This window comes from Hyperolius riggenbachi, chromosome 2 (assembly GCF_040937935.1).
Source record: "Hyperolius riggenbachi isolate aHypRig1 chromosome 2, aHypRig1.pri, whole genome shotgun sequence".
NCBI lineage: Eukaryota > Metazoa > Chordata > Amphibia > Anura > Hyperoliidae > Hyperolius > Hyperolius riggenbachi.
Window position 1 is genome coordinate 103,984,496 of NC_090647.1, and position 23,845 is coordinate 104,008,340.

At 46.1% G+C, this 23,845-nt stretch overlaps 1 protein-coding gene and 1 long non-coding RNA gene across 10 annotated transcripts in view; one reads left to right on the top strand and one right to left on the bottom strand.

The window, feature by feature from the left end:
- The first annotated feature begins 15,743 nt into the window (after positions 1-15,743).
- Positions 15,744-23,845, top strand: part of PHF11 (PHD finger protein 11) — a 208,515-nt gene continuing 200,413 nt past the window's right edge. For all 9 annotated transcript variants that reach the window (XM_068267137.1, XM_068267142.1, XM_068267145.1 and 6 more), the window contains exons 1-2: positions 15,744-15,990; positions 18,574-18,645. In XM_068267137.1, coding sequence (XP_068123238.1) covers positions 15,889-15,990; positions 18,574-18,645 — 174 coding nt within the window. In that variant the 5' untranslated portion in view covers positions 15,744-15,888. The remainder of the gene's footprint in view (positions 15,991-18,573; positions 18,646-23,845) is intronic.
- Positions 18,500-23,845, bottom strand: part of LOC137545670 (uncharacterized) — a 45,078-nt gene continuing 39,732 nt past the window's right edge. Inside the window, exon 3 of the long non-coding RNA XR_011026074.1 lies at positions 18,500-18,619. This is a non-coding gene — a long non-coding RNA (uncharacterized lncRNA). The remainder of the gene's footprint in view (positions 18,620-23,845) is intronic.

The following is a 23,845-nucleotide window of genomic DNA, read 5'->3' on the forward strand; positions in this document are numbered from 1 at the left end:
AAGTACAGTATAAACTCGTTATAGTAAATGATGATATAGTAATACTTCAGCTATAGTAAACTAAATGTCCAGGTCCGGGCCAAGCAGCAATATATAAGGATGTGGGAGTAACGCCTGGCACAGAGTACTCTCATTATAATATACTCGGGTATAGTAAATATTTGGGTATAGTAAACTACCTCTCCAGGTCCCGTCCAATCTCCATTGTAAGTCTATGGGAGCAACGCCTGGTAAAGTAAGCCTGGATATAATAAAACTTCTGTTATAGTAAACAAGTTATGCTTAGAGCTGTCAGAGCATTGCAATGCCTGATGGGGCTTGTAGTTCCACCACAGCTGGAATGCCAAGGTTAGCCTTTACTGACCTATGGCCTCCTCCTCCTCCCCAATAGCCATAGCCATTCCTCTCCTAAGTCCACAGTTCTTGCGACTGTATGTAATGCCTTATGGCATCACACGCTAATAAATGAAGTAAAATTGCACAGACCATCACGCTCCTAAAAAAGGAATGCCGGACCACAAGATGGTGAGAATGACAAACATATAACAAAAAGACAAACCATATAATATGCATAAGACAAGCAATCACAGACATGCACCTATTTTACACATAAAAAAGGCCCACAAAGTGAGCTGTAAAAAAGAGTTGGGTGGCATTTGCGAATAGAGAGTACTGATCTTTATGGAAACACACACTGAAATGAAACCATCAGCCCGTCGCTCCCCTAAATAGGAGGGCCGGACCACAAAACACTGAGTATGACGAACATAAAACAAAAAAATGCATCTTCTAACGTTTTAAACTTCCTCTTCCACAACCTATGGCAGTGATGGCTAACCTTGGCACTCCAACTGTCTGAAAACTACAAATCCCACCATTCCTCTGCCTCCCTGAGTTATGCTTAGAGCTGTCAGAGCATTGCAATGCCTGATGGGACTTATAGTCCCACCACAGCTGGAGTTCTAAGGTTAGCCATCACTGACCTATGGCCTCCTCCTCCCCAATAGCCATAGCCATTCCTCTCCTAAGTCCATGGTTATTGCGCACTGTATGTAAAACCTTATGGCATCACACGCTAAAAAAAAAGAAGTAGGATTACACTATCAGCCCGTCACGATCCTAAAAAAGGAGCGCCGGACCACATGGTGAGAATGACAAACCTATAACAAAAAGACAAACCATATAACATGCATAAGATAAATAATCACAGACATACACATATTTTACACATAAAAAGGCCCGCAAAGTGAACTGTAAAAAATTATTGGGTGGCATCTGCGAGTAGAGTACCGATCTTTATGGCATTACACACTGAAATTCACTCAGACCATCAGCCCGCTGCGCTCCTAACTAGAGATGTCGCGAACCTCCGATTTTCGGTTCGCGAACTTCTGCGGAAGGTTCGGTTCGCGGAAAAGTTCGCGAACCGCAATAGACTTCAATAGGGAGGCGAACTTTGAAAATTAGAAACATTTATGCTGGCCAGAAAAGTGATGGAAAAGATGTTTCAAGGGGTCTAACATCTGAGTTTTTGCATGGATGAGTGGGATAGATACCAAAAGTCCCGGGGGAAAATCTGGATCTGACGCAAAGCAGCGTTATAAAGGCAGAAATCACATTGAATGCTAAATTGCAGGTCTAACATGCTTTCAAACATCTTGCATGGGTATACATCAATCAGGGAGTGTAATTAGAGTTCTGCTTCACACTGACACACCAAACTCACTGTGTAACGCACCGCAAACAGCTGTTTGCGTAGTGACGGCCATGCTGGAGTGGTGCGCACCGTGGCCAGAGTGTAGGCCGTGGCGTTTTTCAAGCCCATATGGTCGCCGGGCTGTGGTAGCTCAATGATAGAACTACAGTGACTGTCCAGCTGATCAAATTTGGTCTGACCACAATGAAGCAACGACCTTATTATCTTTAGTGTGCCACCCCCACCCGAGACACTCAAATAGCCGGCGGTCATTGCTTCATTGTGATACGCAAGCCCCTTCACCGCGGCAAGGTAATGATCATGAAGGGGGATGGGCACATGTACATGCCTTTTGTGTTTTTGTTGCAGCCGCCCGCAGTGCAGCCAGAAAAATTAGGCAGCCATGTACACGCACCAGAAAAATTTGTGTAGCGGCCGCTGCTAGCAGCGGCCTTAAAAATTCAGGAATCCGCCTAGAGTCCTGGACCCTGTTGGTGGTGGCGGAGAAGGCAGTCAAGCGGCCTGCAGGCAGAGATGCTGTGTGTGGGGACTGACTTAGTCTTCGGTCGTGCAGTAGCCCTCCGTGATCCATTCCTCATTCATTTTGATGAAGGTCAGGTACTGAACACTGTCGTGACTTAGGCGACTTCTCTTCTCAGTAACTATGCCTCCAGCTGCACTGAAGGTCCTTTCTGACAGGACGCTTGCGGCAGGGCAAGAGAGAAGTTGTATGGCAAATTGGGACAGCTCTGGCCACAGGTCAAGCCTGCGCAACCAGTAGTCCAAGGGTTCATCGTCGCTTTTCGCAGAGTCTACATCCACACTCAAAGCCAGGTAGTCGGCTACCTGCCGGTCCAGGCGTTGGTGGAGGGTGGATCCGGAAGGACTATGGCGAGGCGTTGGACTAAAGAACGTCCGCATGTCCGACATTACCCTGAGATCGCTGGAGCGTCCTGTCCTTGCCTGTGTGGACGTGGGAGGAGGAGGGTTACTGCCAGTGGTACCTTGATTGCGTTGTGCAGCCACATCACCCTTAAACGCATTGTAAAGTCTATGGGAGCATCATCATCGACAGCTTGTTCTGCAAGTGCTGCATCCTTTCCGCCTTGTGTTGACTTGGTAACGGTCCGCCACTTTGTGCCTGTACCAAGGGTCTAGTAGCGTGGCCACCCAGTACAGGTCATTCGTCTTGAGTTTTTTGATTCGGGGGTCCCTCAACAGGCTGGACAACATGAAAGAGGACATTTGCACAAAGCTGGATGCAGACGTACTCTCCATCTCCGCTTGCTCTTCCTCAGTGATGGGATGCAACTCCTCTTCCTCCCCCCAGCCACGAACAATATTACGGGAACGTGGAGCAGCAGAAGCCCCCTGTGACGGCTGCCGCGGTTGTTCTTCTTCCGCCGCCTCTTCCTCCTCCACAGAAACACCTTCCTCATCATCATCATCATCAGAGTCTGACTCCTCTCCTTCCCCACACGACTCCTCTTCTTCCTCCTCCTCCTCCCCCCTCTGTGCTGCCGCAGGTGTTGTGGGAACATCGGGTTCGTGTGTAAATGGCTCCCACGACTCCTGCTGCCGTAACTCTTCTCGTTTACGCTCCTCCACAGCTGTATCCACCACTCTACGCACGGCACGCTCCAGGAAGTAGGCGTAGGGGATTAAGTCGCTGATGGTGCCCTCATCGCGACTCACCAGTTTGGTCACCTCCTCAAAGGGCTCCATGACCCTGCATGCATTTCGCATCAGTGTCCAGTTGTTGGGCCACAACATCCCCATCCTCCCAGATTGTGTCCTTGTACTGTAATGATACAGGTACTGGGTGACGGCTTTCTCCTGTTCTAGCTGGCGAGAGAACATGACCAGGGTCAAATTCCAGCGATTCGGGCTATCAAATATCAAGCGTCTCACCGACAAGTTGTTTCTCCGCTGAATGTCCGCAAAGCGTGCCATGGCCGTGTAAGACCGCCTGAAATGCCCACACAACTTCCTGGCCTGCTTCAGGATGTCCCGTAAGCCTGGGTACTTTGACACAAATCTTTGAACGACTAGATTCAGCACATGTGCCATGCAGGGTACATGTGTCAGCTTTCCCAAATTCAAAGTGGAAATTAGATTGCTGTTGTCACACACCACGTTGCAGATCTCCAGCTGGTGCGGGGTCAGCCACTGATCCACCTGTTTGTTAAGAGCAGCCAGAAGAGCTGGTCCAGTGTGACTCTCCGTTTTGAGGCAAGACATGTCTAAGATGGCGTGACACCGTCGTACCTGGCATGTAGCATAGGCCCTGGGGAGATGGGGCTGTGTAGCTGGAGAGGAGATCGCAGCACCAGTAGAGTTGAACTGCCATTCAGCCAAGGAGGAGGACGATAGCGAAGAGGATGTAGCAGGAGGAGAAGGAGAGGAGGTGGCAGGAAGCCTGCCTGCAAGCCGTGGAGGTGTCACAAGTTGGTCCGCTGCACAGCCACGTACTCCCTGCTTGCCATTGGTCACCAGGTTGACCCAATGGGCTGTGTAAGTAATGTAGCGGCCCTGACTGTGCTTGGCAGACCAGGCATCCGTGGTCAGGTAGACCCTTGACCCAATGCTGTATGCCAGAGATGACACCACTTGCCTCTCCACTTCACGATACAGTTTGGGTATCGCCTTTTTAGAGAAATAATTGCGGCCTGGTATCGTCCACTGCGGTGTCCCAATGGCCACAAATTTACAAAAGGCCTCAGAGTCCACCAGCTGGTATGGAAACAGCTGGCGAGCTAACAGTTCCGCCAAGCCAGCTGTCAGACGCCGGGCAAGGGGGTGCCTGGCAGAAATTGGCTTTCATCCGCTCAAAGATTTTTTTCACAGACACCTGGCTGCTGTGGGCAGAGGAGCAGGAAACGTTTAAGGGCAGAGGCAGAGTGGAGGAGGGTGGCTGTGAAGGTGCAAGGGAGAAAGCGGCTGAAGATGCTGCACCTGAAGGAGGAAGAGGAAAAGGAGGGTGGCTTTTTTTTGTGTGCTGCTTTTGCTCAGGTGCTCTTCCCATTGCAGTTTGTGCCTTTTCTCCATGTGCCTTCATAAGGCACTTGTCCCTATGTGGGTGTTGGCCTTTCCACAGCTCAATTTTTGGAGGCAGAGAGAACAGATGGCATTGCTCCGATCTGAGGCAGACACACTAAAAAATGTCCAAACCGCTGAGCCCCCCTGGGGTGATGGCACTATGGTGGCATCAGCAGCTGATGTTGAAGGGCATGTTGGCTGGCTGTACATAGGTGGCGATACATGCCGCCGGACACTGCCACCAGCGATTTCTGACAACAAGCTCCACCTGCTTCTTTCAGCAACTCGTCTCCTCCTACTCCTCTCTGACTCGACTCCACCTCTGAACTGTCCCCCTGTTCATCTCCTCTATTGGGAACATACGTGGGATCTGTATCATCGTCATCATCACAATCATCCTGCCCAGCTTCGTTTGCCTCAGACACCTCCAAAACTGCACCAACAGCAGGTACTTCATCATCCCCCTCCGCACACGGTACGTCCATAGTGTTGCCTTACTCAGACATATGAGGTGGTGTAACTTGCTTAGCGCCTTCATCTGGTTGTAACAATAATGACTGTGCATCAGTGATTTCCCCACCAAATAACTCCTGCAAACTGTCAAATGTAGCGGATGTGGTACTTGGAGTAGCGCTGGTGGTTGCGGAAGATGAGGTGTTCTGTGTTAAATAGTCAACCACGTCCTGACAATCTTGGGAGTTGATGGGACGTGCCTTCTTCTGAGCACTGTACTTTGGTCCAGGGCCGCACGAAATGCCATCAGCACGACCTTGTACAGACCTGCCGGGTGGCCTTCCTCTGGGTCTGCCTCTACCTCTGCCTCTACCAGTTTGGTCAGTTTTGTCCATATCAGGGGGGGGGGGGGTGGATGAAGTGAAAGGTATGCACTGACTTGACTAATACAATGTTCAGTCACACAGGTGCAGTTAACAGGTATGCACGGAGTGGTATATCACACTGCGTGCACTCACGTAGGTATGTGGGTGCACTGAACACAACAGGTAGGTATATGCCGTTATGAGGTGGGTGCACTGAACACAACAGGTAGGTATATGCAGTGATGAGGTGGGTGCACTGAGCACAACAGGTAGGTAGGTATATGCAGTAATGGGTATTACAATGTGCACCTGTCACACACAGACAGGTTGAGGACAGGCACAGTGACACTGTGTGCGCTCAACTCACGTAGGTAGGTGGGTGCACTGTGAACAACAGGTAGGTAGGTATATGCAGTAATGGGTATTACAATGTGCACCTGTCACACACAGACAGGTAGCGGACAGGCACAGCGACACTGCGTGCGCTCATGTAGGTGGGTGAGTGCACTGTGAACAACAGGTAGGTATATGCAGTGATGGATAATGTGCACCTGTCACACAAACAGGTAGTCACTGAATGTGCTGGGCCTGGCAGTGGCACACACAGTATGAATTATCAAGACCGTCTATGCAAAACTCTCAAATTAGCTCTCAAAAGAGCTGTTGTGGGGTGCTATTTTAGCAATAAGAATCAGCAAGGAGTAAGCTAAGAAGCCTACAGGAGCCTAACTAATCTTTCCCTATGAGAGAGTCTGCAGAAGCGGTCCCTTCTGTATTTACTGCAGGCACATGAGTGAGGCCAATGCCTGACACTGCCTGCCTTTTATAAGAGGGGGAGGGGGGGGGCTCCAGGAGGGAGTGTAGCCTGATTGGATACAATGTGCCTGCTGACTGTGATGTAGAGCAGTGTTTCTCAACATTTTATTGGTATGTACCCCTTTTAAAACCCTGTACTCACCAAGTACCCCCTAGCATAGTAAACATTATCACAAGTACCCCTCGACAAATTTATGTTTATCGTAGTACAGGATAATTGGTTCTAAACAATTTCCAAGTGTTTACTATTACTTTTAAATAGCTAATTTACTAATTTGGTGTTGTTTAAATAAGATGTATCATTTTCTAAAACTCTAAATTTGTTATTCTTGGTTAAGTATATCAAGCCTGAGTACCCCCTGGAACCATCAGAAGTACCCCCTGGGGTACGCGTACCGCACGTTGAGAAACTAGGATGTAGAGGGTCAAAGTTGACCCTAATGATGCACTATGGGGGCGAATCGAACTTCCGGAAAAGTTCACGGTTCTCCGCGATCTCGAAATCTTTGCTGTTTCTTGCACCATTAAAAAAAATTCATCATTTTTATTCATACATGCACTCAGTGAGGTAGAGATACATGCCCCTTTCAATAATGAGACTCCCAGAGGCATGTTTCCTCTCTAGGAAATTCGTAAAGTTGGCCATTTTGTATTCCCCCCCTCCCTTCCCTGACTCCCCCACCTATTTATAACTCATGGATGAAAGTTAAAACTGGAATAAAGAGAAAAAGAAACCTGTGCATTTTTATCCTGATACGGTATCTTCTTCTGTACACAGTATTTGTTTCTTTTCCGAAATTTTCTTCTGCAAACTTCTTTCTTCACCTTGACCTTTTTTTTCAAGTTTTCTGTTCTTACATTCTTCTTTCCTTCCATTCTTCTGTCTCTTTGTCTTCCAGAATGTTTATTTCATTTTTATAGAGACAGCCTCTAAAGAGACTTTCCTCCTAAACTGGAAAACTCTGGGGAACACAAATGATCCAGAAAACCTCACCTGGGTTTATTAAATCTTGTCTACTACTAGGTGACCAAAGTTTGCAATTAGCAGAAGAGGTGAGGAGGCGCCCGATATATATGCACAGTTTAGATGCAGTGTTCTCAAAGATTAGTAATAGATGGTCCTACCTTAAAGAGACTCCGTAACAAAAATTGCATCCTGTTTTTTATCATCCTACATGTTCCAAAAGCTATTCTAATGTGTTCTGGCTAACTGCAGCACTTTCTACTATGACAGTCTCTGTAATAAATCAATGTATCTTTCCCCTGTCAGACTTGTCAGCCTGTGTCTGGAAGGCTGCCAAGTTCTTCAGTGTTGTGGTTCTGCTATGAACTCACCCTTTCTGGGAAGCAGGAAATTTGGGCGCATGAGGCAGGTGGACAAAAAGGGCGCCGCCATTCACTCCCATAATAAATATCGTTTAAATCGGCGCCCAACAGGAAAAAAGGGCGCCGGAGAAAAATAACGTTTTAAAAGCGGCGCCCGGAGACTTTTAATGTTTTATAACTGTTTCTCATGATTACACATTATTTAATGATTTATAATTTTTAAAACATTATTTTTAAACGAAAAACAGTACAATATTTTTTAAAACATTACTTTTAAACGAAAAACCGTACAATATTTTTTTTTTTTTAAACGAAAAACCGCACCATATTTTTTTAAAACGTTATTAATGCTTATCACAGGGGGGGGTCTTAGGTTTAGGCACCACCAGGGGGGTCTTAGGTTTAGGCACCAACAGGGGGGTCTTAGGGTTAGGCACCAACAGGGGGGTCTTAGGGTTAGGCACCAACAGGGGGGTCTTAGGGTTAGGCACCAACAGGGGGGTCTTAGGGTTAGGCACCAACAGGGGGTCTTAGGTTTAGGCACCACCAGGGGGGTCTTAGGGTTAGGCACCAACAGGGGGGTCTTAGGGTTAGGCACCAACAGGGGGGTCTAGGGGTTAGGGATAGGTACAGGGAGGGTTCTGTGTGAGAGTAGGGTTAGGTATAGCTTTAGTAAAATTCTTATTAATGTTTTATAAAACGTTATTATAAATTTCAATTTTTAAACAGGGAAGATTAACGTTTTTAAAATTGCCGATTTTATACACATTATTTAATGATTTATAACTTTATAAAACATTATTTTTAAACGAAATATAACACAATTTTTTTTAAACGTTATTCATGATTATCTTTTAAAACCCTGCGCCCTTTTTTCCCGGCGCCCTTTTTTAACGTACGCTCCTTTCTGGCCCCTCTATGCACACTGCCTGTGTGTTATTTAGATAAGAGAGAATCTGCTCTAATCAGCTGGATAAATCGTCCTCTGAGCTGGCTGGGCTTTCACATACTGAGGAATTACAAACAAGGGCAAAGCTGTTTGCAGGAAGAAAAGAGCAGCCTGAAACTTCAGTGCATGGGGGAAAGAAACACACAAATGATCTCTTGAGATTCAAAAGAAATGCTGTATACAGCCTGCTTATGTATGGATGTATTTTCTATGTGTGGACATACTGTACATCAACCTACTTCCTGTTTTGGTGGCCATTTTGTTTGTTTACAAACAAACTTTTTAAAACTGTTTTTAACCACTTTTAATGCGGCGAGGAGCGGCGAAATTGTGACAGAGGGTAATAGGAGATGTCCCCTAACGCACTGGTATGTTTACTTTTGAGCGATTTTAACAATACAGATTCTCTTTAAAGAAGTAGTCCATCCATTTTGCTTTAAAAATAGGTACTTTATTGGGCACTTAACCGACAACGCGTTTTGCGGTAAAAAACGCTTCTTTAGGTCGAATACTGTGCCTATTTAGAGCAGCAGCTATCCTGGGCACTTACTTCTTTAAGGTAGGACCATCTATTACTAATCTTTGAGAAAACTGCATCTAAGTATATAGAATACGTCTAAACTGTGCATATATATCGGGCGCCTCCTCACCTCTTCTGCGGACGTTTCACCCCAAAATTGGGGTCACCACTGTGTAATGCTGTAGAAAGTGAGTTCCGCACGATGTCGGTACAATCAAACGGCTTTATTGAATCAACACATAAGGGCTAAAACCATCACCACATGCTGACATGTTTCGGACGTTACACGTCCTTAATCATAGCATAGGTGCAAGTGAGCAAGGGTGATCCTTAAAAGCAGTGGGACCACACCCGACAGCATGTGGTGATGGTTTTAGCCCTTATGTGTTGATTCAATAAAGCCGTTTGATTCTACCGACATCGTGCGGAACTCACTTTCTACAGCATTGGACTTTGGGTCAGAGCAGCCCGGTTTCCTGCACTGTCGGCAGTTGGGGTTTGTGAGCGGAGTCCCACACACATCAAGTCACCACTGTGTAAAGTGGGCCTTTTGAAGGAGCTGCAACCACCAGTTGACAAGGCCGAGTGGGGACGGTACTTCCCCACACACGATTTCACTGGTTGCTTATCTTGCAACCTACTTTTGTGAGTATAACAGCTTTAATATTTGAACAAAATACAATACAATACAATACAATAACATTTCTATAGCGCTTTTCTCCCATAGGACTCAAAGCGCTTAGGCTCTCTCAGATTCAGTAATTAAAAGGATGAAGTATTCACACAACAAAAGTTATATTTCTGCAAATGCCAGACTGAACAGGTGGGTTTTCAGTCTGGATTTAAACACGTCCAGGGATGGGGCTGTCCTGATCTGTTGAGGTAAGGAGTTCCAAAACTTAGGGCCGCATGACAGAAGGCTCTGGGACCAAAAGTTTCCAAGTGGACTCTGGGTATGACTAGATTATTAGAACCTGTGGATCTGAGAATGCGGGGATTGCTACGCAGCTGTAACATATCTTTCATGTATCCAGGGCCTAGATTATTCAGGGATTTAAATGTCAGTAGGCCGATCTTGAATAGGACCCTCCATTCTATAGGTAGCCAGTGAAGGGAATGCAGGACTGGCGTTATGTGGCAGTGACGGGGTTGGTTGGTTAGCGTGGACTAAGGTTGGCAGATCTTCTGGGGGTATGAGGTGCTTGATTTTTGCAATGTTCTTCAGGTGAAAATAGGATGATTTCACCACAGCAGAGATTTGAGTTCTGAAGTTTAAATCCCCATCAATTAGAACTCCCAGGCTACGCACATGATCAGAGCTACGTAGATCCGTGCCTCCTATTCCCAGTGCTGAAGACTGCAAGTTAAGTTGTTTTGTTATCATGCTCTGCCCTCCAATCAGAAGGACTTCAGTTTTGTCTGCATTTAGTTTCAGCCAGTTGTCATTCATCCATTGCTGTAGTTCACGTAAGCAGGCGTTTATAGTTAGGGTTGCCAGGTGTCCGGTTTTACACCGGACAGTCCGGTTTTTGTGCGCTGTGTCCGGTGCAAAAAGGCATGCTAAACCGGACAATTAAGTTGTCCGGTTTAGAGCCCCCCCCCCCGCAGCGCAGGAGGAGAACAGCGCAGGAGAGAGAGAGCTGGGAGCAGCGGTGGAGAAGGGGGGGCAATCTCCCCCCCTTCCCTCACCTTAGGGTGCTCTCTCTCCCCCGCTGTCTCCTCCAGGATGATGTGCAGGCTGGCGAGTGGCTGCAGGCGGAACTTACCTCTGTGTCGCTCCAGCGCCGGAAGTTCGGGTCCCGCAGCCGCTGAGATTCCACTCAAAAAAGATCCGGATCAAAGATCCGAATCATTCATGAGCCGGACAACAGGGACGGATCTAGACCAAGTTGCCCCAAGTTGCGCCTGGGGCAAGGTCAGGTTTTGGCGCCTAAACTGCCATTCCCCATCCACATTTTGCCGCCTTTTTAAGAATTCAACAAACTGCGCCTGGGGCAAGAGACCCGCTTGCCCCCCCCCTAGATCCGTCCCTGCCGGACAACACTAATCAGTCTGAATAGTGTTGTCCGGCTCATGAATGATTCAAATCTTTGATCCGTATCTTTTTTGAGTCGAATCTCAGCGGCTGCGGGACCCGAACTTCCGGCGCCTGCGACACAGAGGTAAGTTCCGCCCGCAGCCACCCGCCAGCCTGCACATCATATTGGAGGAGACAGTGGGGGAGAGAGAGCACCCTAAGGTGAGGGAAGGGGGGGGGAGATTGCCCCCCTTCTCCACCGCTGCTCCCAGCTCTCTCTCTGCTGCACTGTTCTCCTCCTGCAGGGGGGGGGGGGGGGGGCGGGGGGCACCTGGCTACCTAACCTATTCTGGGCACATATAGCCCCTGGCTACCTATTCCGGGCACATATACCCCCTGGCTACCTATTCTGGGCACATATAGCCCCTGGCTACCTATTCTGGGCACATATACCCCCTGGCTACCTATTCCGGGCACATATAGCCCCTGGCTACCTATTCTGGGCACATATAGCCCCTGGCTACCTATTCTGGGCACATATAGCCCCTGGCTACCTATTCTGGGCACATATAGCTCCTGGCTACCTATTCTGGGCACATATACCCCCTGGCTACCTATTCTGGGCACATATACCCCCTGGCTACATATACTGGGACATATATCCCTGGCTACATATACTGGGAACACTGGCTGTTTGTCATTATGTGCATTTAGTGGTGAAAAGCTGTCTCTTTTGTGCATTTACTGGTGAAAAGCTGTCTCTTATTATGTGCATTTACTGGTGAAAAGCTGTGTCTTATTATGTGCATTTACTGGTGAAAAGCTGTCTCTTGTGCATTTACTGGGGAAAAGCTGTCTCTTATTATGTGCATTTACTGGCGAAAAGGTGTCTCTTATAATGTGCATTTACTGGTGAAAAGCTGTCTCTTATGTGCAGTTACTGGTGAAAAACTGTCTCTTATGTGCACTGGACCAGTACTACTGGTGAGGACAGTTAGTGACATGGCTATGTACTCTGTAATGTGCTGCAGAAGATGTCAGTGCGATATAAATACTATAAAAAATTTTTTTAAAAAGCCCATTGCTTAGCCCCACTCTACATAAAAGTGCGCTTCTGACTCCGCCCCTAACTCCACCCCCTGTCTGGTTTTCTCCATCAGCCGACCTGGCAACCCTATTTATAGTTAGAGTTGGGTCTGTCACACCAGGCTTGAAGGAAAGATATAGTTGGGTGTCGTCTGCATAGCAGTGGTATGTCAGGCCATGTTTTTGGATTAGTTTTCCCAACGGTATTACCAATCCACTATTACTCACAGTACTACACCAGATTGGGCTCCCGGTTTCCCTCTCCTGTCCTTTTTTTCTACCTTCCCAAACCCCATTCAAAGTTTGCAATTAGTGTTTTTGGGATTGATGTCACATGCATGCAGCTGCACTGGGAACCTTTGTAAAAATGTCAGGCCAGATTTCCTGGATCATGTTACTTCTTCAACATTCTCCACTGGCCTCTAGCTTGGAGAACCTTTATAAATCAGGCCCAACCATTGCATGGATTTGACACGTAAAAGGGGTCTGTGTTGGGGAAGCAGAGTGGAAAAAAAAGCACTGATTAGTATACCGGTATATTAAATGTTTTACCTACGGTAAAGGTATAATTATGTACAGCCAGTCCTGTGATATAGGTAACCTGGCCATACAGAACAGCCAGCATCAGTAGCTTTGGGCTCTATCCTCTGCAACTGAGATATCATAGTTGTGATTGTGAATGTTTCAACGAGAACAGCTGCACTATAACATGCTTGAACCAAAGAGACCACACCAGTTGGCTGAAAGTAGTAATTCACACTGGAGACTAAACCTTGTTCCCACACAATGCGATACTCCAACATGACTGACTCTATCCACCTTCTGCGTGAGTTTATTACATTTAATATTCTTGTACTCAGTTTGTAAGCATGATAGACATTTACATTTGAGGCCCCTTTTACACTTGCTTTGCAAGTGTGCCTTGCATTACCCTGTTTTAGCACAGGGTAACGCAAGGACAATGTATGGCAATGGGGCGTAGCACACTTACTGTGCCGCACCAGAAGTTCCTGATCGGCCACTGACCCACCGCAAAATCGACAGCGCGTTACCAGCAAACTTCTGTGGCAACACAGCAGCGGCAGAGATAATGAAAGTCAATGGGCGATGCAGAAAATTTAAATATGTTGGCGGCGGCGGTGTGGCACGCATGCGCGGAACGCCGTGAATCCTAATGACGTACTTCCTGTCCAGCAGGGTATCATTTACTGGGTGAGGGGCGGCAAAGGGCGGGGTTTACATATGACCCTGGTGCACTCTGCGGCAGGGTCATATGAATGTAGTTTTTTGTGATGCGATGCATGCGCAGTAGCAATTTCTGCATATTGCACATGGGAGTGCGTTGAGGAGCTGTGTAGCCAGCCAGCTTAGAAGGAGTCGCCGATGCTGGCCGGAGGGATTTGGACTGGCGTTGTGGGCACAGGATGATTCCAGGGGGCTGTAAAAAGCCCCAGGTAAGTTAAAATCATTTTTTTTTAAGTTGACTTAAAATTTCCTTTAAGACATTTAGATTTATGTCTGAAAGAAGAGCATTAGGTATTGAGGTATCCATGTGTTCTTTTTGGCATAATACATACGGTAGTCATAGTCACCCCTTTTATTATTAATCAACAATCTATATGAATACCACTGAATCTAAACTCCTTGGGCTCCCTTTATGAAATTCTTTAAAATGTTTTGCTACAGGACTCTTGTCATTGTTATTCTTAATATCATTAAGGTGTTCCTTGATTCTGGTTCCCTAATTCCCATTTAGGGCTTATTTCCACTGGGTGCCATGTTCATTTCTCAATTGGATGCGGCGGAGCTGCAGCCATATTGCTATAGCCCTGCCATACATCTCTATAGAGATTCTGATGTGTGCTATGGAAAACTGCTGCATCCAGAATCGCACCAGCATGGGAATTGGATGGTAAGCTATTGTCTGGTTAGCATGCAGGGAAATGCTGGTTAGCTGTGGGGAGGTGAGGTGGGTGGTTAAGGGTAGCCGTGCAAAGTGGGTGGTGAAGGTTAGCCATGCGGGGTGGGTGGTTAGGGTTAGCTATGGGGGGAGGGTGGTTAAGGAGGTTAGCAGTGCGGGGTGGGTGGTTAAGGTTAGCCATTGGAGGGGGCTGGTTAAGGTTAGCCATGGGGGGTGGGTGGTTAAAGGGAACCTAAAGCGATAAAAAAAAACAGTTTAACTTATCTGGGGCTTCTACCGGCCCACTGCAGCTGCCCTGTACCCGCACCAGGACAAACAGATCCTTGGTTCCCCGGCGTGGCTCAGTTTCGGTTTTGGCAACTGTGGCAGCCGATGGCCACTGCGCCTGCACGGACCTGGCCGCGCTTGTCCTCGATCATGCTTCCGTCATTGTGAGTATCCTGCACATGCACCGTACAAGGTAGGGGGGGGGTGGATAAAGTTAGGCATTGATAGTGGGAGGGTTCAGTGTGAGTAAAGGGTTCCTCCAGGCACTCCAGTTTCCTCCCGTATCCAAAAAACCTACAGGCGCTGGACACAGGTGAAGTACAAAAGTATTTCTTTATAAAAAAAAAAGTTGCGGGAGAACTATGTTACACTACTCTTGTGTATAGCAATAGGTACAAGAGTTTTCAATTTGCAGTTCCATCCCACTCGGCCCGTTCGTGATTCCTATGGCATTGCTCTCACTGCAGCAATTGCGGCATGTTTGCAATTACCGCTGGTCGCAAACGTACTACATGCAGCATTTTACTGGCAATTGTATCACAATTCTCTTTCACTGGAATAGTGCAATGCAAAATCACGATCGCTAGCCGATCGAGATTTTGTATTCCCGAGTGTGAACAGGGCCTCAGGACCCTGTCACACTGGAGAACGCTTTTCAGGTTGTTTTCGTAATTTTTTTTTTTAAATGATCCTATTAACCTGCATTAAAATCACGATCTTTGCAATTTCGCCACTATTGTAATGCTAGTCAATGGGAGCATTTATTTATCTATTTAATTTTTAAACAAACTGAAAAGTGCTCTGCGCAGTGTCTCTAGTGTAAACAGGTCAGGGAGAAGATCTAAATTTAGCTTTTATGTAGCAGGTCTGCAGAGTGCAGGTTTACTATAAATATGGTGAAACCAGAACAATTCTGCATCTAGAAAAAATAAAAAAAAAAAAAACTGGCACGTCTCCAGAGAGCTGATAACCAGCTTGTTCTGCATTACCTGCAGACTGAGCGGTACGGGGAGCAGTCATAAATCCATGCTGCACATTCTTAAAAAAATGGTTAATTTGCATATATTCAGCAGTGTTGTTCTGGGAGACATCCCAAGCTCACTCCAACCTGAATGATCGCAAATTCTTTCTGTTTTAGGAAAGCAAACTTTTGTTTTTCTTAAAAAAAAAATGCTCTTGGCTAATGCTGATGGCTGAGATCCAACAATAACAGATATTTACGTCACACTCAGAAACGAAACTAATAGCTCTGGAAGGAACACACTGTATTCTCATCATAGGTGCATCAATCAACATAACGGCTCTGCTGCTGACACAAGAATGCAGGCTGTGTGCGTGGTGTGTGCAGGACAGGTGACCACAGAGGTAAAACCGCAGTGACCACACGTCGTAGGACTCCTGTTGGCTGTGCCTGAGGGAGGGGCTGCTCCATCATGGACTCAGAAGTCTGCGTTTTCTGTAAGGAGGGGAACCGAAAAAACGATCCACTTATAAAAAACCCTGGACTATATTTCCTTCTTCACGACAACTGTGCTGTAAGTTTGCTTTGCACGTTGTTTCCTATATTTTTCTTCTGCTCCAATTGGCTATACATATAATGTATTGTAGTGGACACAGCTAGCAACTGTGCCGAGATAGGGACTCTATCGGATTCTTGGATCGGACACTATCGGATTCCTGGGTCGCGGCTTGGCATCCTATTGGTGGAAGCTAACAAAGGTGGGGAGTGGCTGAGGGAGCCTGGAATCGAGGGGGAAATGCTAAGAGGCTGACATTACATATATTTTAATGATTGTGATTTTAAATTCAGTTTAAAGGGACCCTGAACAGTGAAAAAAAAATCTGGACTTACCTGGGGCTTCCTCTAGCGCCCCCCCCCCCCCCCCCCCCCCAGCCTGCAAGGTCCCTCAGAGTCCTAAGTCTCCTATGTGGTCCTGCTGGCGGCTCCATTAGCCTGGCAACTTTGGGCGAAGCCGTGCGTAACTGTGCATGTGCGGCCTAACCACACACCTAGCTCGACCACAAGAGCTGTGGCGTAAGCCTCCTGTGCATGCGCAGTTTGGTATATTGAAACCACACATGCGCAGGAGGCTAGCAGCGATGCACTTGTTATCAAGCCAGTGGTGCGCAGAAGGGCAGCGCATGTGGAGTTGCGCATGACTTTGTCCAAAGTCTTCAGGTTAATAGGACCAAGGAGGGGACCCGGAGGACGCTGAGGCCCCTCGTGGGCTACAGGGAGCTTGAGGAAGCCCTAGGTAAGTCCGTGATTTGTGTTCTTTTCACTGTTCAGGGTTCCTTTAAGTAATTCAAGTAAGAGTATGGTCTTATTTTATTTTTACTTAACTCTGGTCCCCTGCATTCCTGGTCCTGTCCTGACTCATTCTCTCCTTCTCTGGTTTCGAATTATTGGCTCGCCCCTGAACATGTCTCTGCCTTTTGTTCTTGTATTGCGATCTGGTAGATATATATAGTTTATATTTGGCTATTTAACTGTTTATCATATTTGTACATTACTTGGATGGACACTTTATTGTCTTTGTTTTTGTATAAATACTGTGTGGCTGCACGTAAGGTAAACCAGTAAGTCAAAAAAATGAAGAAAAAAAAATAGATACCTTCCAATTCTCCAATTTCATCCTCTATAGTTTTAAAATAAACAATGCTACTATGGATAAAACCCACACATTTTATTTGCCCATTTGTCCCGGCTATCACATTTAAATTATGTTCCTAATACAATGTTTGGTGACAATATATTATCCTACCTAATAAAAGTAACTGTCGCTGCGTCCAGCAGCCAGCTGTCCCTGTGTCCCAGGTTTTTTGTTACTGCGCATGTGCGCAGTAACGGACAGCTGGGACCAGGGAGCTGGGAGGACGGGCGAGGTGGGCGGGTGCAGGTGAGCAAGGTGGGCGGGTGCGGGCGCGCCTGTTTCGGGCGTGCGCTCAGTGTGCAGCGTGCGCGCATGCGCACTGGCGGCTGCGGCCGCTGGAAAGATCTAGAGCCCGTTTTTAAACGGGCAGGGATTACTAGTTTGGAAATAAAGGTGTCTTTTTTTTCTGTTTAGTGTTTTTTAGTGTTCTCATTGTACTCTATCAATGATTACAAGGCATTATTTGCAAAAATAAGACACAAACACAGAACATTTACATTGCACTTTTCTACTGGTGGACTCAAAGCACCAGATCTGCAGCCACTAGAATGCGCTCTATAAGCAGTAGCAGTGTTAGGGAGTCTTGCCCAAGTTTTCCTACAGAATAGGGACTGGCTTAATTAACAGGAAGAGCCAAGATTCAAACCCAAGCCTGCTGTGTCAGAGGCAGAGCCTTTAACCAGTGCACCATCCAGCCACTGCTAGATAGTATAACCTCATAGCATACATATTTCAAAAACCCTAAGATGTCAATTTATGTATTCTCTTTTCAATTCGGTCACTTTTGTTGTTTTTTTACAAGTGTTTTATTTTGGTGCAGACTGCAGAGTATATGAAAATAACAATTTTATTGCTTTTGATTCAGTTTCTGACTAAAAAGAATTCACATGACATAGGCCTCAGCCCTAAAACGCCCCAAACTATATTATCTTGCTTGTCATGGTTAAAATGATAAACCACATAGATAAATAATAATAGTTTTTCAGCGTATAGTACATGGCTTGAGGCTTATTTACACTGCAAATGGCAATACGATTCCAATTTGCTATTCCGATTTGCATATCTGATTCCGAATTTCACTGAATGCTAACAACACAAGAAGAAAAAATGTAGCATGCAGAACTTTTTTTAGTTGCATCAAAATCGGAAATCGGAATCGCATGTAGAATAAAAGAGCCAATTCAGATTTTTGATACAATTAAAAAAAGTCCTGCATGCTGCATTTGTCTTCTTGTGTTGCTAGCATCCAGTGAAAATCCAGTGAAAATCAGCATCGGAATTCGGAATTGCAATTTGCAGTGTAATAGAAGCCTGACACTGTATGGTTATCCTTAAAGGGGTTCTGAGTTTCTCCAAAACAATGGAATAATTTGAAGAGGATTGCAGGTTATTTATTGAGAGAAATCTTAGTTATAGTTGCATTTGTTGTTTTGCTTCATTTTTTTCGGTATCCTTTTCTTTCAGGCTTATTCATCTGGACTGGTTACACTAGATCTGAAAAATGTGCTGGCTGAGATAAAAAGAGGGAAAAAAAAGGTAGGATGGACATACATATATATTTTTTTCAAGGAATTAACATTTCTGATTGGGCCATTGCTCATTATATATTTCAATGTTTATTAACTATTTTTTCCAAATGAAAAGAACAAGGACGATAAAAAAAAAGCAACCTACCGTCTATCCCAGAATATAAGACACTGTCTTATATTCTTTTTGGGGAGGAAATATGTGCTAGGGCTTATTTTCATGGGGGGGGCTTACTCTAAGGAGAGGGGTAGATGCTTTTAGTGTATGGGGAGTTGTGTGGTCAATAATCAATGTGCGCCTGGCTGATGTGTCCCAGGCACACATTGATAATGACGATAGGGGAGCGCGGTCACAGAGGCGACCTCACGTACAGCCTCAGCATGAGGGAGATAGGGGTCCGTACAGCTTCAATTCTATCCCGGTCACCACAGAAGTTACAAGGAACCGAGGGGGACGCAGCCACAAGGGAGGTACGGTAAGAGCCCACACAACTCCCCATACACATAGGGCTCGATTCACAAAGCGGTGATAACTCAGTTATCACGCCTAAAAGACTTTAGGCGTGATAACCTTTGCACCACTGAGTTATCACCGATTTTTGCTCCAACTCGCGCGAAGTTTCCGCGCGTACGCGCGCAAAGTCCTATAGGGCTTAATGGGAGCTTCGCGCGAAGCAGGGACGCTGCGCGCGCGCGTGCGCGGTTGCGCGCGCAATACCTTGCGCGCGGAAAATTCGCGCGAGTTGCTTCTTATCATGCCTAAAGTGAGTTTAGGCGTGATAAGGGGCTTTTCACTGGCGTGCAAACACTTTGCACCGCTTTGTGAATCAAGCCCATAGCGTCCTTAGCTACCGGTAGGTCTTGTTTTCAGGGGATGGCTTATATTTCAAGCATGCTTGAAATATACGCTAGGTCCTATTTTCAGGGGAGGTCTTATTTTAGGGGAAACACGGTCATCAACAAGCCAAACAAAGGATCAATAACAGAATGATGAGATTAAGGATTTTGTCAGGGGGCACAATTGACTGTTTTCTGCACAGAAAAACTGATTAAGGCCTCGTTCACATAATGCTGGATACACACTTCCCGTTCCCACACTCGATGCGCCCGTCGATTCGTGTCGACTCGATTATTTCCGACATGTCCGATTCGCTTTTTGATGGATCGTTAGGTCGATTTGGCATACTTTACATGTAAATCGACTTAACAATCATCGAAATGCACTCGGAAATGCTCGGAAATAATCGATGCGACGTCGACGCGAATCGACGGGCGCATCGAGTGCGGGAACGCGAAGTGTGTATCCAGCATTAGACAACACATATGGCTGTGCGTTCGGGACGGAAGTACACCAGATTGCACGCCATCTGCGTTGCCGTGCGGTGCACTGCTGATTCCATTTATTTCAGTAAATGGGATCAGCGATGCGCTTTGCCAAAAATGAGTGCAGCAATGCGATAGCGCATCGCACCGCTGCGCTGCATGCATAGTTTGACCGTCAGAAGTGCTGTCTATGCACTTCGGATGTTCTTGCTGATCATACACCTTACGCGCTTCCAAAATGTGCAGCGCATATAGTGTGAACGAGACCTTAGGCGGAGCACACACTTGTCTATCAGTTTTCTGCACATATTTTCTTGCATGAGTTTTCTGTAAACCTAGTGTTTTTCTAGACAGAAAAACACGCTCATTTTTTCACAGCAGCTAATGTAATTGATAGAGAAAACTGACAAAATGTGCAGAATTATCCTGCAGGATGTTAGATTTTTTTTCTGCGTGTGAAAAACGCATTAGATGTTAACGGGCCTATTGATTAACATAAAAATTAAATATTGATTAACAGGAAAGTCAATTGTTAAATTGATTAGCATGAAAGTCTTCTTACTGTTGTGCCGTTTTTGAGTCTCATTCAATCTACTGCCGAGTGTGGCAAATGTAAGCATCCCGGCACAATACAGCTGCAACCAGTGTTGCCAACCTCAGAAATACATTTTTACTGATAAGGCACAAAAAATTTACTGGCAGAACACTTTTTTTTACTGACATCTACTATTATTGAAATTAAAGTAAAGATATCACACATGCACCCTACGTGCAATACACCGGCAACCACATACTCAAATGAGTAGAAGCGAAGAAAAGTGCAGTGGCGGACACTGGACAGGTGAAGTATTAATGCATGGCATCTGGAGGGGGGGGGGACTTTGATATATTTACATTTGGGGGATGCAACTGGGTGTTTCCATCACATTTTTTCTCAATTATCGCAGCCCTTACCACTGCATGCCCGAGCGTGCCAACCTGAGATTTTCCAGCATGTCCGATTGATACATGCAATTGATACATGCAACCAATTTCAGCCCGAAATTGGTTTGATTGTCAACTAGGCATTCTCTTGGTGGCACCGATTTTTACAATATCAATAATAATTGTCTTATCTGATGGTTGATCGGCCGCCAAGTCTACAGATGTATGGCCACCTTTAGCTAGAGCAGTGTACATTCCACAGTGATACGTGAACTGATAAGCAGTAAGTGTTGTGATCTTCTGGGAAAGAGAGAGGGTTTTTTTTTACTGACACCACAAATGTTTTCATGGACTTTACTGACAGCCCAGATTTGTTGACTTTTTTACTGACAGTCTGTAAATTTACTGACGGTTGGCAACACTGGCTGCAACTAACATTGCAGGCTATGGCACTGCTGAGGACATCGCTTCTCCCCTACGCCTATCACTATGTCAACAGTTGCATCAAGTTTGTATGTAGATATTCATTAAAAGGAACTCGAGATGTGAGCCCTACAGAAGCTGCCATATTTGTACCCTTGTAAACAATGCCAGTTGCCTGACAGTCCTGCTGATCTTTCTGGTCTGTAAGGTCTTAATTAAACACCTGAAACAAGCATGCAGCTAATCTTGTCAGATTTGTCATAGATGCATGCTTGTTCGGGGTCTATGGCTAAAAGTGTAATGAGGCAACAGCAGGCTGAACGCGGACGTGTGTCCGCGTCCGCATCAGCAGCGCAACCGCCCGCATGGCCGCATGCGGAACGCGGAGAAACGTCCACGTCCGCAGCGGTAGCACGATCCACCGTTCAGTCGCAGACCTCTCAGCGTACTCCACGTCGAGGCTGCACTCCTGGAACACCTTCACAGGCCTCATGGCATGCTGCTCGCCGAGACACCTCTCATGACAGTCTGGACCCCGTAGGGGCCGCGCGCGTGTGCAGTAGAGCCTTTTATACTCTTAGAAAGAGAGTCAGCTGACCAGCTGGTCAGCTGACCTCAGCAAGGTCCTTGAGCTGTACTGCAAGGTCCTTGAGCCACGTTGTGATTGGTTGAATGGCTGGGCGGGCTGTTTGAGTCCAGCACAGTATAAAAGCAGGCATTCTGTCAGTTGCAAGTTGTCTGCAGTCAGCGAATACTTGTGTGTTAGCACTCAGACCCTAGTCAGATCCCAAAGTGTGCTAGAACCAGCTGGAGCTGGGGATCCACACTTAGCCAGATTCTGTTGATAGCCTAAAGTACTATTGCATTATATTGTGTATGACCTTTTGCCTGTTACCTCTTTATCCTCTTGTCTCCTGATTTTGTACTTCGCCAGCCCGTACCGTTACCGACTATTGGCTTGGCTTCTGACTACACTTGTGTTTCTCGATTCTGTACCTCTGCTCATCTGATTTCCCGTTGCTGACCTTGGCTTGACCTCTGATCTTGATTTCTGTCTGTCGATTCGGTACTTCTTTGCCAGTTCTGATACCGAACCGTTTTTCCGTTTGACTTTGCCCCCTTTAGTGGGTTTCCACTAAAGGGTTAACTCTGCTGAGTTCTTCTTGCGGGGAACTCAGTAACTCCTCAGCATATCATTACTGTTGAGGAACGCAATTCTGCGTTCTTATCCTAGTCGCAGAATCGCACACACTGCCCTTCCTTCCAGAGGTCTCCATCCCTCTGAGTTAACGTCAGTGTGGTGGGTTTTCCACAAGTTATCTGTACCTTGTTTTCCAGAGTACGCATAAATATTTGTATTATTGGTGATGCCGCAGATCACCATATAATCAAATATATCTGTATTACTAGTGATACTGCGGATCACTAATAATCAGAAAACTCTGAAGTGTATACACCAAACACCACAACATTACAAAAAGTATTTGAGGCAGAGGATTGGCAGGACAGCCAGGAAATCTCACCTCAGGTTCCCTTTAAGCAGTATAAGTTGACAGCCCCTAGAGTGTGGTTCCTACATTCAAACACTCAGAACACCAGTATTTGCTGTTCGACTGCCAATCATAGTTTATTAATTCTAATAAAGATAACACAGGTTACATACAAATATGCATACTATGAATGAGGGAAGATCACATTTATAATCCCTCCCCTCATTGGCCCACTCCTGCAGTATGTGGCAGCAGGGGCATTGTTAGCCCCAAAGATCAGTGGCACGTGCCACGGATCTATTCTGGGGTGCCCCGAATGTTCCTCAGGCAGAGGGTGGCAGTACTCACGTCTGGCCACTTGGTCTCCAGATTCTGCAGACATCTTCTCTTCCTGGCCTGTCCCCCTAGCGTCACTAATGTACTTTTTTAATGTTTATATCTATCATTTGGCATGAGGTAGGCTGGAACTTGCTTTTCAGCGAGGAGAACGCCAGCGCATTCCACTAAGGCTGCATCTGAAATGACCACCAGCTCAGTGTGCAGCACCTAAATAGATTTTCTGCACACTTCGCATTCAATTCAGATGCAAATCTGCTACTACTTATCATGCAAACAGGAAACTCAGGAGGAGGGGCTGGGAGCAGCTAACCTGATAGTTATATAGTTACAAAGTTAAGAAAAGGTGGGGGGAAAGGCTGCGCATCCCTAAACACATGTTGCAATTGAATGGTTAATCGCACAGGCATACACCGCCTCTGTCAGACTGAAAAATGCATGCCCTGCATCCAAGACAAGTGCTACTTGCTTTTGACTCACAATGTAGTGTCCCATAAATTGAGACTATCGGATTCCATCAAAGGAGCCCGTGTGCTTTCAAATGTTCTTGGAACTGATAAAAAATATTTAAGCTTAATAGTTCGAAAAAAAACTTTGTAACTCCACGTCTATCTCCAATGGATCTGGAAAATTGGTGGGTGAAAAGAGAGGCCATAATTGAGAGCGGATAGCTGGGATGTGGTCAGTGTCACAGAAGATATGTTAACCACAATT